Source organism: Eptatretus burgeri, chromosome 11, assembly GCF_056783735.1.
Source record: "Eptatretus burgeri isolate ZD-2024b chromosome 11, Ebu_testis_v1, whole genome shotgun sequence".
NCBI lineage: Eukaryota > Metazoa > Chordata > Myxini > Myxiniformes > Myxinidae > Eptatretus > Eptatretus burgeri.
Genome location: NC_140971.1, coordinates 64,861,190 through 64,878,919, shown reverse-complemented (window position 1 = coordinate 64,878,919; position 17,730 = coordinate 64,861,190). Strand labels below are relative to the sequence as shown.

General features: G+C 41.9%; 1 protein-coding gene across 5 annotated transcripts in view; it reads right to left on the bottom strand.

Moving 5' to 3' along the window:
* Nucleotides 1-17,730, bottom strand: part of LOC147017243 (uncharacterized) — a 230,878-nt gene that overhangs the window by 82,113 nt on the left and 131,035 nt on the right. For all 5 annotated transcript variants that reach the window (XM_085846694.1, XM_085846698.1, XM_085846696.1 and 2 more), the window contains exon 13: nt 10,697-10,750. In XM_085846694.1, coding sequence (XP_085702820.1) covers nt 10,697-10,750 — 54 coding nt within the window. The remainder of the gene's footprint in view (nt 1-10,696; nt 10,751-17,730) is intronic.

Sequence of the window (17,730 nt, the reverse complement as noted above, 5' to 3'; positions counted from 1 at the left end):
GAAGAGGAAAAAAAGACACAAACCATTGTCTATCCAAGCTGAGTTTTTCTGTTCTACAGTAATTCCTCTCTACTTCTGTCAGGTGATCATGAACATGATGGATATAACCTGATGGACAGAATGCTTCTCGAATTAAAGATCAAATGCAGGCCGAATAGAAAAAGTGACCACCGCGAAATATTAATCAGCAAAGGAAATGCAAATGTGTCCACTGATGGAAAAGCAGGCCAGGTAAACCCGAGTTAAGGTGGATATGCCTGGTGTTCGCTTAATGGTAAGGGTGGAGGGCTTTGGATCCAAGGGTCCTGAGTTCAAATCCTGCTCAGCTGTCGAATAAATACCAGGTGGGGTTAACTCAGCCTGTCATCCTCCCGAAGTCGGCAAAATGGGTGCCAGCTTGCTGGTATACTGTGTCGGAGTGGTGACCCATCCAGGATTGTGACCAATAGCAAAGGAGACTGCTTAAGCATCACCGACGCTCTGCACAGAGTATGGTCCCAAGGGATGGATGGATGGATAGGTTGACATGATCGATTACTGCATGTGCAATGATTAGAATGTGTTTAAAGTGAGAGTCAGTACGAGGTTTAAACCATAGTGGTATATAAAAGTTACACATATAATGTGCTTGTTTTGTTTATCAGGACAGGATTTGGATAATGCAATGGGGAATTTTCTAGAGAGTACCAGTGCATGGTACGGTGAAACATTGAACTTCAGTGGTACTTTTTAATCATATGTCGTGTCACGAGGGGGAAGTTTCATGTTGTTTTTGTGAGAAGGGGCCATTTTCCAAAAACAAGTACAACTAGAATGGCACTCGGTATGTGGTGTATTGGCCTGCGGGGGCAGGGCACAATGCGGGGAGCGTTGTGGAGGCGTGGAGGAGTGGTTTGGAGGTCACGTGCCTGCAAGGGATAAAGGTGTTTGCGCCGCCTGAGGCATTGTGTAGTCTGTAGTAGTGTGCATCCGGACGGGCAATAAACAGTGTTTGACAATCCTCACGACTATCCGAGTCCCGCTGCCCTCCGGACATTACAGCTAAGGCATATACCTCTGCCAGGCTGAAAAGTTTACGTTTAGTATCACACTGATGGGCCGCATAGATCTGGACCTTAACCAAAATCTAACCAGCTTGTTTTTGTTTCGTCCACCAAGTTTCGTTTGAATCCATCCATAACTTTTTGAGATATCCTGCGAACAGGCAGACAGACAGACAGAGAGACGTGAAAACATCACCTCCATCCACCTTAGGTGGCGGAGGTAAAGAGTGGATGACGTCTTTCAACCCCTCCTCCCCACACCCATGCCCACCCTAATCCATTCCCCTCTTCCTCCACCCACAAGTGCATCTTCCTTTTGCTAAACTTACGCCTCCATCCTCCAAACCTTGTTTCCCTTCTCTGTCCAGCCCTTTTAAACCCCTCTATTTTCCTTTCTCTCTCCGATCATCCTTCCTCTTCCAATTTCTCAAATTAAATTTTCAAGATTCATCTCTCTGGTACCACACGTGTGAGTAATAATGAAAGGTCACTAATCAATGTGTCTTGTCAGACATGGCATGCTCTTGCCACCATTTTTATTTCCTACATTTGTGAGATCCTCTAACGATAAAAATAAATAAATAAAGGCTCATGGAAGAGCAAGGTGACCGAGTGTAAAAAGGAAACTAACAAACAGTGGAGCAGCGAGTCAACAGGTGGACGCAACAAGGACGTAAATGGACAAACTGGGAAAGTGAAGAAACAGTAGGGGAGGAAACAAAACCCTGTAAGTAAGAGGGTTGTGCTGTGTAGGCTTAATGGGCTAGAAAATATCATGGGTAGGGATAGGGGATGACATGAAATGGTGGTGCACCACCTGCTTGCATTACTGGGGGATCACATGCATCATTGAGGATCTGGGGAGGGTTGGAGTTCTGAGAAAGAGCAGAGGGACCGAGACTACAGAGCAATGTCACCAACTGTATCCATATCAATGTGATACATCACTACATTCCTCTTCCCCCCGACTGAGCACATGCCCCAACAAATGCAAATGTGCCTCCTGGTCCGTGTCTTTAATGTCCCTTCCTCATTCCCATCTCCTGATATCCTCATTCCTCTTCCTGAGTGCATTAACACTGCTCCACAGCAATTGTGAAATGAAGCTTTATGAGCTTTGACCTGATTAAAGTGCAAGAAATTATGTTAAACCGCAGGAAACTATAATTCTTACACCAGCACAAGCACTGGAAACAGATGTGAAAACATATCTATTAGGTGTAATAATTGACTCAGTAGTGAGGGTTACCCCTCACCACATCTCCCTTTTCACCTTTCGATGCAGGGACCCCTGGCATTTACAAATGACCCTGGGAATGACAAACGTGGAAAAATTGCATCTGAAAATACATCGCAGAACCTTGAAATTACAGGATATTACATTTGGGGAAGAGAAATGAAAGCTGGAGTTTTATTTGTTTTGTATTCTTTTCTGTAAACCTATTCAAACTGGATTTCCAAACAAGGTGATATCTTGCATTTGACAGGTATACTTAAAATATTTAATACTTTGCAGGAGAAAGTATAAAAGCCTTTCATGGAACTTCAGAGCCATTTACATTGCCTTGCAATCATCCGTAGAAGCCGTCAACACTGTTTTCATTTCACCGCAGCTGGTTGCGGCACCCAGCGGCCATAGTCAGCACCATGCATCGGTCCCAAACAACCCATCACACACAGCACTCCGCAGTTATCTGCAGCACCTTGCTGTGATTTACAGCAGCTTAAAGCCATTCACAGCATCCCACAATATGCCACTTCAATAACCCATACCAATTCTCCCTCTATTCCCAGTCGACCTTTGCTGAGGTCTTCCTGCTGTGCATAGAGGAATAACAGCATTATGTGTCCAAATACATATTATAATTAATGAGTGAGCACTGTACAGCCATTATAGTCAGTAATCTGTAATTTGTGCAGTGTTAATGACAAGAGTAAAATTAGCAGGGAAATAACATGAGAAGGAATCATTGTGATTTTACATAAAAGTCCCAAGCCATGAGTAGACGATGGACAAATCAACACGTTGCCTGAAATTTAATTTGAGAAAAGGAAGAGGAAGGATGATCGGAGAGCGACAAGAAAATAGAGTGGTTTAAGAGGACTGGAGAGAGAAGGGAAACAAGGTTTGGAGGAGGTAAGAGTAAGTTGAGCAAAAGGAAGATACACTTGTGGAGGAAGAGGGGAAAGTATTTGGGTGGGCATTGGGGTAGGGAGGGTAAGGGGAAACGGGTGGGTTGAAAGACACCATCCAATCTTTACCTCCACCCCCTAAGGTGGACCTAAGAGGTTATATTTTCACCCCTGTCTGTCTGTCTGTGAGCAGGTGCCTGCAGCCAAAAGTGAAGGTGGGGGAGGGGGGGAGTGGAGTGGGGATTCATAATCTTGGAACAATTGCACTTGGATGTGAAGAAGTGAGTGAATGCCAACACCATTTCTAAGTACAGTTATAAACACCATTTCTAAGTACAGTGGTTATAAGTACAGTGGTACAGAGGTTATAAACACCATTTCTAAGTACAGTGCCTTCAGAAAGGATTCATACCCCTCAACTTTTGTCACGTTTTGTGTATTACAGCCTAATTTTAAAATGGATTATATTTTTAAAAAAAATTGTCACTGATCGAAACAAAATATCCCAAAAATGACAAAATGAAAACTTGTTTGTAGGAATTTTTACAAATTCATTGAAAATGAAAAGTTGAAACGTCTAAGGCCTAAGTCACAATTGCTCTACGGCGAGGATACGGCGGCCATACGCCCTCTGAATTGACAGAAACGTGCGGCGGCCGCAGAGTTTCTGCGGTGGCCTCAGGGTGGCCCTACACCGTTTGGTTATCTTTTACAGGCCGTAGGGGTCACTGTGGAATTATAACGCGGAGTTATAACTTTTTTCATCTCTACGTTCGCCATAGCAATTCGACAATCCGAAACAAAAAAACTGGTAAAAAAAGAGAAATAAAAAAGAACCCACTCGTTACCGTCCGTCTGGCCGCACGATCGCCTTAGGGCCCCCCCTGCGGTCCCCCTGCGGTCCCCCTGTGGTCGCCTTGCGGGCACCTTGCATCTGCCTTGAAAATTCTATGGCCGCCGCAGGAACGCCCTAAGGTCACCATGCGACATCAAATCAAAGACCGTACGGCACCCCCACGTTTTCGGTCTCCACAATTTATAAATACGCCGTGCGGCTACCCGAAAAATAAAAACATATGTGACGGCTCCATTGTGTGACCGTGGAAATACTGCGGCCGCCGTATAATTGCTAGTGGCCGTAGATTTTGGAGACCCCACGGCCACCGTGGCAAATGTGACTTAGGCCTAATGTCAATAAGTATTCAATCCCTGAGTCAATAAGTTGTGGAAGCACCTTTTGCAGCGATTACAGTTTCAAGTCTTCTTGGGTATGTCTGTATGAGCTTTACACATCTGGATTTGGGGATTTTCTCCCAGTCTTCCTTGCAGATTTACTCAAGCTCTGTCACGTTGGATGGGGAGCGTCGATGAACAGCAATCTTCAAGCATTCCCACAGATTCTCAATGGGATTCAAGTCTATGCTTTGGCTGGGCCACTCAAGGACTTTCACGTTCTTGTTCTGAAGCCATTCCAGTGTTGCTACGGATGTATGTTTGGGGTCATTCTCATGTTGGAACGTAAATCTTCTCCACAGTACAAAGTGTTTTGCACTCTGAAGCAGGTTCTCCTCAAGGATTTGCCTGCATTTGGCTCCATTCATTATTCCCTCTATCTTTCCAAGTTTCCCAGAACCTGCTGTTGAAAAGCATGCCCATATAATGATGCTGCCATGACCATGCTTCATGGTAGGGATGGTGTTTGATGCATGATGAGCTGTGCTTGGTTTCTGCAAGACATAACGCTTTGTATTCAGGCCAAAGAGTTTAATTTTTGTCTCATCAGACCACGGAATATTTTGCCTCATGTTCTCAGAGTCTTTCACGTGTCTTTTTTCAAACTCCAGGTGAGCTGTCATGTGCCTTTTTCTCAGGTGTGGCTTCCGTCTGGCCACTCTCCCATAAAGCCTAGATTTGTGAAATGCTGCAGAGATTGTTGTCCTTCTAACAGGTTCTCCACTCTCAGCCTAGGAAGTTGGTAGTTCTGTCAAACTGGTCATTGACTTCTTGCTCACCCCCCTGACCAAGGCCCTTCTTGCCCAGTTTCTCAGTTTGGAGTGTCAAAGCAAAGGGATATTTTTTTTTTTTTGTACACATTGCCGAGGCTCATGTCAGAGCTTTGGATAGATACCCATTGACACAAGACATTTTAGGATTTCATATTTACTTAATTTGTAAAAAATTCTAAAATGATGTTTTCACTTTGTCATTATGGGCTATTTTGTGTCGATCGGTGACAAAAGATTTAAATTGAATCCATTTTAAATTCAGGCTGCAACACAACAAAATGTGACAAAAATCAAGGTGTGTCAATCCTTTCTGAAGGTGCCGGATCTAATGGCCCCAAATGAATCCCACCTTATTTGTGGGTTGGCCACAAGTGTTCTCCCTCTCGGCAGCCGTCTATCCTTAAAATCCTCCGTATGCACTCCCACCTCACTAATTTTTCTTCCCCCACCTCCATGTTGGTCCCCTCTTTCTTCTTGACAACTGCATCCATATGAAATGCCTGTCTAATCCTGATCACGTGCCCAAACTAACGCAGATGTGCCTCTCATGTCTTTTCACTTACATCTCTTACTCTTGCCCACTTTCTGATAAATTCTCAATTCTCTTCCCGTCCCCCTTTATGAGCAAATATAAAATGAAACTTCTGGGATTTTCCAGAAGCTACTAGAAAGCTGCATTCTATGACGCAACCCCTGATATGAAGGTTTTAGAAATGTGACGTCGTCCTTTACACTGGCTTACCCAGGAGGCTGGCAGAGTTGCTCAATGTGGAAGATGTAATGAGGGTGGTTCTGACTAGATCTTAGCCAAAAGGAATGGTGGGTGGTAATATTTTACCACCAATGATGAATGTTTCCCACATGGGACATTCTGACACAGTGTTGAAGCTTCTTGTGAGTGTTTTAAAGTCAGAAGCCTTGTTGTCAGTGAGCTTTTTTTTTAACGTGAGGAGCAGAAAAAGATGCTGGAGAGAAGCTAATGAGGCCGTAGCACATCAACAATGATTTCTTTCATTATATTTAGTTGAGGTCTCACTTGTGATTCATGTGGACAATTACATTGTTTGAGAATGGTGTTAAAAATCTGCGTACTGATACGCAACTTTCAAAATGACGTATCGACGCAAACAAGGCCTTTTGCGTATGCGCTGTGTGCGATTTCAGTGACTCGGTTCCGCTTGCCCAGCACTTTTAACCTGTCGTTGCCAGCACAAAATCTGAAATTAGTTTTGCCCTGAAGGGGATGTGAGACGTGTGTGTGTGTGTGTGTGTGTGTGTGTGTGTGTGTGTGTGTGTGTGTGTGTGTGTGTGTGTGTGTGTGTCCATGTCTATCTATTTTCACTTTTGAAACGTTTTTCTCTGATCTGAAACTCCATATATCTGATCTACAACCTGATGTGAGTGAAGAATCAAATTCATGATGTCACCAGTCACGTGGTCTGGTGGCCATATTGATTGAATAAAAATATGTAAAAAATATATATATATATATATATATATATATATATATATATATATATATATATATATATATATATATATATATATATATATATCTTCTTCTCCAGAATCGCTCAACAGATCGATGAGGAACTCCATATATTGATCAACGAGCCACGCCGGGGAAATGTAGTTTGAATTTTTTTTTTTCATATTCACCTCCATGGATGCAATTTAGCCTTAATATGCACAAAAGTGATTGTTAAATACTCAAATAATTAATCAAGAATCACTAAAGCTATGGATAATGGCAATGTATGTGACATAACAGAGTGCATGGATGATACAGGTATATGGGCCATATAATAATAGCAGTGGGTGATAATAGTAGTGTGTTCAGTTAACGATGGTTTTTTTGTTCAGAACGAGTATGTGAGGCAAGACAATGCACTCTATGAGTGTCGTTGTAGTTCAAATAGACTTTTAAACAAAATTTTCAGCAAATTTTTTTAATGCATGGACTCGGCTCGTGGAAGAGCTAGGACACAGAATGGACCAGCAAACAACATAACAAAGCGATCAGCAGGAGAAAGGGGAAACGCCAATAGCATGGTTAAGGGAAAAGGTAGATGGAGATGGACAAACAAGGGATGCAGGTCACGATGAGTGTTAGGTGAGAACACAAGGAGTGGACAAGATGGATACATAAGCAACATTTTAGGAAGGGTATGTGTGGTTTAACAGGTGCAGAAAAGATCATTGCTTTGGATGGGGGATGACCTGAGATGGTGGTGCATAGCTGTCTTGAAGAGTGGGAGAGAAGAATGAGATTGAAGAGAGTGTGGTAGGTGGTTCCAGAGATGGGAAAAGAGAGGAATAAATGAGTGGAGGTGAGCAGTGGTTGTGGATTTAGGCAGTTTCACAAGGAGGGGGCTGCTGGTGGACTGTGTGCATCCTACAGATACTTGGTGGGGTGGATGGGGAAGACAGGGCATGGAGAGGGAAAAGGGTGCAAGACCAGAAATAAGGTGTAATAAGACAGACAACCGACCTGTTGCACAATGGAAAAGTAATAAGTCCATCGATTCAGCTTCATCGCAAGAGATGCCAATGATCTTGAAAGCCTTGGTTTCCATGGTGTGAAACTGAGCAAGATGTGAGGCAGGAGAGCCACCCCATAGGGAAGAGCAGTACTCCATCAAGCTGGGGATGAAAGCCTTGTAGGTGGATAGGAGTTCAGGTGTACCAAGGAAGGACTTTGTTTGATTGAGGATGCCCAGTCAGTGACTGGCTTTGGAGGCAAACTTTGTAAATGTGATTTTCCCAAGAAAGATCATGGCTGATAATGAGACCCAGGAGTTTGAATGACTGGATGTCCTTCAGAGGATTGTTAAGAAAGTAGAAAGGATGGTTTGCTAGACGGTCCTTTTCGAGAGAGATAGTAACAGTGTGAGATTCATCAGGATTGAAAGACATATTCCAAGTGTTTGACGTGCTTGTGATTTTGTCATGGTCTGAAGATAGGGAAGACGCTGCAGCCTGCCTGTCTGAAGGATGAGAGATGTCGTGGCAGAGGCTGGAGTCACCAGCAAATAAAAAGGATTTCCCAAAGAGTCAGTAAGATAATTATTGATGAATATTAGGAGTATGATGGGGCCGAGAACACTGCCTTGGGGTACAGATACAGTTCGATGAAAGAGTGGCAATTTCAAAATGGTAAACTGTAATTGTTCTGTTTCTGAATGAAAATTGAACTCAAAAAGGAAATATAGGAAATAGGAGAAATATCCGTGGATGAGAGTTGTCGAGTTCATACCTTTTCCTATTAGTACAATTATCAAGCGGTGACAGTGGATATAACACACACACACACACACACACACACACACACACACACACACACACACACACACACACACACACACACACACACACACACACACACACACACACACACACACACACACACACACACCTTCTTTTACCAACAGATGCAAAAAACTAGTGTAATTTATCTTGTGGTCCCAGAACCAAACAAAAAAGCTATATACTTATTATGGCGCTCACAGCCCAAACACCTCCTACTCCGGCGTGCCCCCACCCCCTTTCCTCCCAAACATGATTTATAGTAAATATCATTATTATTAAACTTTCAAAAGCCTCAGATATGACCTTCTCATTAGTATTAAGAATCAACCAAACCAGATACGATATCTCCCTCTGAGGCATCTGCATGAATGTTGGTAATGACGGCATTGTCTTTTCAAAGCCGAAATCCAAGAAATAATACAGCAAGCCTGCCATGCTCACACGAGGTAATCCCGCAATGTTCAATATTCACTCATTAGCAGCGATGGTCGAAGGTTTGCATAGAACGTTGGAAACTTCGTTTGTTCCTTATAATCCGGAACCTTCGGGCCGAACACCGGATCACATCCTCGAGAGTTTAAAGTACGGGTGCCATCAGCTTTTGGGACGAGTTCAGAAAGTTCAACAGCTCTTTAGTTGTGCAGAGGCAACCCCCTTTCTCGCAGGTATTTTTCCAAGTATTTTGGCTTCCTTTAGAAGCTTTGTGAGCAATTTTAGGCAACAATCCTTGTCTCGCACATGATATACTTCACGTTACCCCGAACACTGCAATTTCCTGGGGTTTCTGCACATGTGCAATGAGCATTCTGGGGCAGATTACACCATTTTGAAAGTTGCATATTGACAAATCTCTCTGAGAGCCTTTCAGAATTTGTTTTTTACAATGTTCACTATACGATAAATCTGGAAAATGGTGTTTTAATCCATTGCCTGGAAAACTTAATGACTTGGTATATTCCAAATTTATGATTTAAGAATCACTACAGAATGTATGGTAAGGAAACATTCAAAACAGACTTGCTAAAGATGGCTATAACCAATCAGATATCCAGATCTGGATATCCAGATCTGATATGGCACCTTAACCAATGTGCAAACCACAACTTGTAACATGAAGATGACTGAGAATTCATGTGTTTTCATCTTTTAAAATTACATGCATGAGTTGATACAAATCAGACAGAATGGTGCAGAGGGAGCGCACTCACCTTTGAGGTGTCTATAGCTTGGGTACAATTGCTAAAATGACTATAAACTGTTGAGCAGGAGGAGATTCGGACCATACTGTGTGCAGAGCATTGGTGCTGCCAAAGTAGTCTCCTTGGCTATTAGACACAATCCTGGATGGGTCACCATTCCGACACAGGGTACCAGCATGTTGGCACTCATTTTGCCGACCTCAGAAGGATGAAAGGCCGAGTTAACCCCACCTGGTATTAATTCAACAGCTGAGCGGGATTTGAATTCAGGACCCTTGGATCCAAAGCCCACCACCCTAAACATTAAGCGAACACCAGGCATATAAACTGTTGGATTGGTGCTTTTCTGGTAAAGCACTGCATAAAATAGTATTCCACCCTTTGGGAGGGATCCCAAGTTGGAGACCCATCTGCCAACATTGGTTGCTGGTGAATGTTGATAATGCCAAGGTATTTTTTGAGAGTTATCACCAGCACCCTGGCCAAATACCTGCCCTGACTATCACAATTGAAAACGATACAATGAAGACAGTCATTTGAAAGAAACAAAGACAAGTGCTATTAAACTGTGAAAATAATCTCAATTTATGACATGATTCCAATCTTTTTAAAGCTAGTATCTGACTGAATATATATATATTAATATATATATATATATATATATATATATATATATATATATATATATATATATATATATATATATATATATATATATGTTTTTTTTTATAATTTCCAGCATTGTATTTTACAGAATCTTGTGAGATTTGCTTCCTCGTGTCACCGATAATCACGTTGCATGACTTTTATGCACATATAAACATCTGCTTAGTTTGTTCCTTATATTTTAATCCATGTGCAAACCACACAGCATATAAATATAAATGAGTGTGCAAATTGTTTGCTCTCAATGTCAGGAAACATTGCAAGGCGAGGCATGGCTCACAAGCCATGGGCCTGCAGAGTACAACGATACCAGTTAGGAATTGCACCATGTCAACGCTACCTTGGGATCGACCAGCTCCTGAGATGCATTGCTCCAGCCTCTTCCAGGAACACCCTGAAAACAGATACACGTCGGTGGCAAAACCATGGAAAGCTTTCCCTTGCATTTCAAACAAATTCCCAAACTCCAACAGATGCATGTGACCAATTTTAGCTGAACCATGAAGTAAGTGCTTCAAGTAAAGACAGGACATCACCTGATTGGCATATTTATGATGCCTTCTCATTTTCAGTTGGTGTTTGGATTATAACTGCACCCACATTGCCACAGAGGCAATGAGTCAGCTGTGCCGCGTGCCGATAAGTACGTCAGATCCAATAACAGTTTTCGTAGAAGTAGGTCAATGCACGCAGGGGTCATGGCCAAATTTAATTAATGTAAACGATAACCTCCCGTTGTCAGCCTCAAAGCATTTGAAGAGCAGGGTGTGATGCGAACGATCCAAGCACCAACTCAGCTTCAATTTTGACTTTTGTGACTCCCTGTCACATTTGCCACAACTTCTGCAAGTCTATAAATTCCTTGCTCAGAGTGCAGGCATAGACGCGGGGCTCTGTGGTGCCAATGGCCTTCGTTTATAGTTAAAGGAGAGGTAGGGACCTTTTCAGTAGACCTTAAGACCACAAGAATGCTCATAATGAAACAGCGAAATTGAGACATTTCAGAAAAGGAAAAAAAACACACACACACACACACACACACACACACACACACACACACACACACACACACACACACACACACACACACACACACACACACACACACACACACACACACACACACACACACACACACACACACACACACACACACTGGAATTGGGAATAAACTGCCAGAGCGTGAGGTCAATGGAGGAGAAGTCACGCCATGGACTTCTGCCTTCACAGCACGGATGGTGGATGGTGTTCCGAAAAAGGACGAGAGACAAGACCAGGTGGGTGGAGTGCCTGCCAAGACCCAAGAAACTGTTCCCGCACAAGCATCATGCCAAAGAAGCTTCTATCTTTCTGTCTTAATACCTGTGGTGTGAGTGGTTAAATTACGTGGTGAAGCTGACGTCATTTCATGGGCATGGGGAAATTATGATATTTGCCTGATTGTGAATAGTCTGTAAGTACCTGCTCTATCTTGACCCATCTTCCCTGCCCCTGTTAAGTAAAACCTATTGCATCATCTCTGTGTGCGGCTCGGGATGCGATTTGACATTGGGAGATAACCCCGGCGTGGTTAAAATGCACGACCATGGGAAATTTGCACCATTACCTGACAGGAGGTTTTATAAAACCACCGCCAGTTTGTCTGGGCCGCCGCTCGGGCCCATCCTGTCATAGGGAGATCCAGTTGGAGTGACAGATTCTCCTTCGAGCTTTTTGTATGCCAAAAACTGAAGTAAAGGTATTTTTTAACTTTCCCAGCAGACAGCATGTAGTCTTTTGATGATCCATCACTTAATTGGTGATCATGCAGTTGAAGAATTTCACCTCAAGTTCACACAGTGGTTATTGGTCATCTGGATTGGCATCAGCACATTGGTCTGAATCCTGTGATCATAACAATATATATATATATATATATATATATATATATATATATATATATATATATATATATATATATATATATATATATATATATATATATATATATATATATATATATATATATATATATATATATATATATATATATATATATATATATTATCGGGAAAAATTACCGGGCGTAGTGGCGTGCGCCTATAATCCGGCTACTCAGAGGCTTGGGTTGGAGGATCGCTTGAGGACGGGCGCTCCGTGCTGGGCCGCGCTATGAAAGGGTGTAGGGCAGACCAGAATCATGGTGAAACCCAATCCTTATCTCTGTGTCGTAAGAGGCGACCAGGGTTGCGTCAGGAAGGGCATCCGGCGTAAAACCTGTGCCAAATCAGTATGCAGATCATAACCGATGATTCGCTGTGGCGACCCCTAATGGGAGCAGCCAAAAGAAGAACAATATATGGAAAATTATACACCCAGACCAGGCAATGAAACCAAGTTCTCTGGTGAACAGTACCAGTGCTCTCCCATCTGAGCTATCTGGGCGACCCACCATCTAAGCATGCAATTCTTCCACATATAGAAATGCCACTCTCTTTCCACCACTGCTTCCAGGACACTCATTGCCAACCATAGGAGCAGCGATGGCCTGTCCACAAGAGGGTCTTCTTCCCCGTGGGGGAGGGGGGATTCCATGTTCGCTATTAATCACCAAAGGGGGCGTAATAATGCAATTATAAATGAACACGAAACAAAAATTATACGTATATGTACGTGCCATTTGTATATGTGGAAGAATTGCATGCTGAGCCAGTGGGTTGCCCAGATAGATCACATGGCAGAGCACTGGTTCAGTTCACCAGAGGAGCTCATTTGGATTCCCTGTCTGGGCATGAAATTTTCCACATATACATATAATGTTTGTTTCCTGTTCATTTATAAATACAAATATACTGTATAAACGTAAGGAAATTAAATGAATTATGGACATAGTTTCTAGACAATCTTTATGCTGCTCCAGCGCATGCCCCCACACCTGACCTGACCTTGATGGTGACAAGCTTTCGGCCAAATACATATACACATAAAAACACACACACACACACACGTTTCAGAAGGTAGAACGGAGCCATCCCAGGTCTCAAAGTATACACCTTCATGTGTGTGTGTGTATGTATATACTCGCGGGATGTGCTGACACGTTGTGTAAGCATACGAACCATGTTTCCCCATTGTCTTGGGTCAATAACCTGCATTTGATTTATCTTTCATTCATTTATTTTCATCAACTTTTTTAACTTATTGATATTTTTTTCATTTATGAATACTTTCCGACGGTTCTGTTATTTTTCCTGGTTTATCGGCTCCGATGTCCATCGGCACACAAAATTACTGCGCTTCCCCATTGTCTCGGGTCACTCGCCTGCATTTTTTTTCACTTATGGATGTTATCCGACGATTCTGTGATTTTTTTTTATGGTGTACTGGCTGTGATGTCCATTGGCACCTAAAATTTCAGCTTTCTACGTCACCCAGAAGGCACCGATCTTTAATATCAGTCAGTCAGTCAGTGAGTCAGTCGGTCAGTCGGTCAGTGGTTCGAAAGAGCTTTATATTTTAATATATACATAAGTTTGTGCATGTGTATGTGTGGAAGTGTGTGTGCGTGCAAGTTGAGCTATTGTTGGCTGCTATCTTCACATGTGGGTGGGTTTCAGGAGATGGAACGGGACCTACCAGGTCTCAAAGTATCCACCAACAAACACAACACAAACACACAAATACACACACACACACACACACACACACACACACACACACACACACACACACACACACACACACACACACACACACACACACACACACACACACACACACACACACACACACACACACACAATTCAACAGTATTGCAGACGGAGATTTATACCGTGCAGGTTTAGTTCAAGCAGGCTACCAACAAGCTTGGAAAAATTACCAAATTATATCTGTAATTCATCCTTATATTGCAAGTGGATTGCTGCGAAAGGCAAACGAGAGAAACTTTGTTATCGACGATTTGGGGAACACCTCATCGCTGCCCCACGGGCTCACTCTGCAAAAATCGCCTTTTCCTTTCTCATTGTATCAGATGAAATATGACCCATTCGGAGTTGTTGAAAAGAGATTATGTAGCTGATATGGTTATAGCATTCAACATAAACCTTTATCATTATGAAAGTAATCTCCCCCCTCTCCCTGAGAGACTTGCTCGAGTGCATCGATGAACAGGTCGCTTATACAAAAAAGTGCTGTGCATTTATCATAAAATTCTCATCAGATGCGAAGAAAAAATTACGGAGGAGATTGTTTTTAATAATGAACAAAAAAAATATTTAATGGGTCAAATATCAATCAAATAAATAAACGAGATAAAAAAAAAACATTAAGTGTAATGGGGATAGAATGCATAATGATAAATGAAACTAGTTTCATCGATTACAAGTCGTGACATTTGTCCAAGGTGGTGGTCCATCATTGACCTACAAGGGGAATTTTTCTCCACTAATCCGAGAGGTGGCAGCATTGTACACGATGTGGTCATTATGCAAGCTTTGTGGTGGCAGTGAAGATGTTGCTGAGCCTGACAGTAAGGATCAACATTGAAATTTAGCATTACTAATAATTATTATTATTTTAAAAAAATTTATAATACAAACTAGAAGAGCACTTGGTAGAATGCATAGATCAGCCACACAATGCCGGATCCATAGAACATACCCGGCCCAATAAATGTTTGAAATATCATGCTATCCAGTATATCGCTTTCGCCCTATATCTCTCAATGGTGAAGAATCACTTTAACAAAAAAAATTTTTCATTGGCTCCGGATCTCAACTTGGATTTTAACCAAATTTGAATCATTTGTTCCTTGTCACATTTCCAATATGCCCATCAAAGTTTGTCCAAATCCGTCCACAACGTTTTCAGAAATCGTGCTATGTATCGTTTTTGTCCGTTTCTCTCAATGGTGAATAATCACTTTAATAATTCTCATATCCAGATCAGGATTAGGATCTTCACTAAAATCTAAACAGTTCGTCCTTGTCACACACCCAACCTGAACACCAAATTTCATCCGAGTCTGTCCCCAACTTTTTGAGATATCCTGCTCACAATTAGGCAGGATATCTCAAAAAGACAGGCAAATAACCAAACAAATTGGGGTGAAATAACCTCCGTCCACCTTTGGTAGCAGAGGTAAAAATGGTCAAAGATATCTGCTATAAAAGATCTCAAAGTGCTGATGTTTTATGCCTTGCCATTTGTGAGAGGAAAAATAAATAAAAAAGAGAAGGTAAGAAAGATATGGAGGGTTTATTTACAATGAAGTTGTAAACCGACAATTAATTATATCAATCATGATCAGTACTTGTTCCTATTGTGGAGTAACAAGGTATAGAGAGGAAGTCCGAATCCAGGGAAATATGGAGTCAGATCATAGATTACAGTAAATGACCAACTCAAGTTTTCCCATCGACTTAGGAAGGGGTGCAATCAGCGTAGCTAAAGATGTCAGATCAAATCTGGCTAATTGTCAGTTCAGCTGGCCATTTCTGGGTGTCCAGCCAGAAATGGTCCAACATCACTGGCGACTTGGGAAGGAGTCACAAGAGGAATGAATGAGCCACAAATTAAGAATGAAGTCTTGAGAATCAAATAAATTATAAAGGAATTGTAAGAACTGACCACAGAAGAAAACTCAATACAAGACAAGATCATTTGGAGCATCAGCATAGATGTAGACCTCAAACCAAGCTCTACAGATGAAACAAGAAAGCTTCTCCAAGGGCAAAGCCCATCCACATCTGCTTTGTACTCAAACTAAACTGGACTAAAACAACAGCAAACTAGAGGGGGAGCACTCTGTAGAGTGCAAAACCTCCGTCGCCAATACTGCTAGGTCACTCCAGTGAACCTGATATCCTATTCATTGAATTTGATGTCAACAGTGCTCACAGAGTTATAGTTTGCAACTTTCCCTTTTACTTTTACATCCTCAATTCATTTGTCATAACTAGATTCCTTGAGACAGAAATTGATTTCACGTGGGTATATCCACCTGAAGTTCCAAAATCAGCCGCAATTAAAATTTTGGCATGTTTTTGTTGGAAATCACTTATAACATGAAGAAATGCAAAAAAAAGAAATCCAAATTTTGTTGAAAAAAAAGCTGCAAATCTTTTTTTTCTCTAGCAATTTTTTTTTGGAGGGGGGGGGGTTGGAAATCACTTATAACATGTAGAAATGCCAAAAAAAAAAATTCAAATATTTTTTCAAATTGGCTGCCATAGCGGCCATATTGGACTTTGGACCAAGTCCAAAATCTAATGGCATGATCCTTGGACCAGACAAACCCCCCCCCCACCAAGTTTCGTCGAAATCTGTCGGAGTTTTTCCGTAATACTGTTCACAAACAAACAAACAAACAAACAAGCAGTCATAGACTGGTACTTATGAAATCGTCAACTTGACCTCTACCTTGTCTTATAAAAGCTGTCTCTAGAGAAGGTAGCGACACAAACCAGAAGTTTCGACGATGATTCGACAAACAAACAAACAAACAAGCAGTCATAGACTGGTACTTACGAAATCGTCAACTTGACCTCGACCTTGTCTTATAAAAGCTGTCCCTAGAGAAGGTAGCGACACAAACCAGAAGTTTCGACGATGATTCTGTACCAAACCATCAAAAATCGAATGTTTTGGATGTTTGACCTCACTGTGACCTTCGACAGATTTTGACCAAAATCTAAGCAGCGCTAGCCACCACCCTCCTGAATCACGTGGTGTAATTTGACATTGGAAGCTTCTTCTGTTCTCGAGTTATCATTTTTTGGATGTTTGACCTCACTGCGACCTTGACCTTTGACTGATTTTGACCAAAATCTAATCAGCTCTAGCCATCATCCTCCTGAATCACGTGGTGTAATTTGACATTGGTAGCTTCTTCCGTTCTTGAGTTATCTGTACCAAACCATCAAAAATCGAATATTTGACCTCACCGTGACCTTGACCTTTGACCGATTTTGACCAAAATCTAATCAGCACTAGCCATCACCCTCCTGAATCATGTGGTGTAATTTGACATTGGTAGCTTCTTCCGTTCTCGAGTTATCTGTACCAAGCCATCAAAAATCGAATATTTGACCTCACCGTGACCTTGACCTTTGACCGATTTTGACCAAAATCTAAACAGCGCTAGCCATCACCCTCCTGAATCACGTGGTGTAATTTGACATTGGTAGCTTCTTCCTTTCTCGAGTTATCGTGCCTACAAACAAACAAACAAACAGTCGTAGACTGGTACTTACGAAATCGTCAACTTGACCTCTGACCTCTGACCTTGTCTAATAAAAGCATGAATCAGTCAGAAGCCCAAGGGGAGCTTGAATTCTGAATTCATTGTGGTCTACGATTTTACACTGTGGTTTGCAGATAATGAGTCCCAGA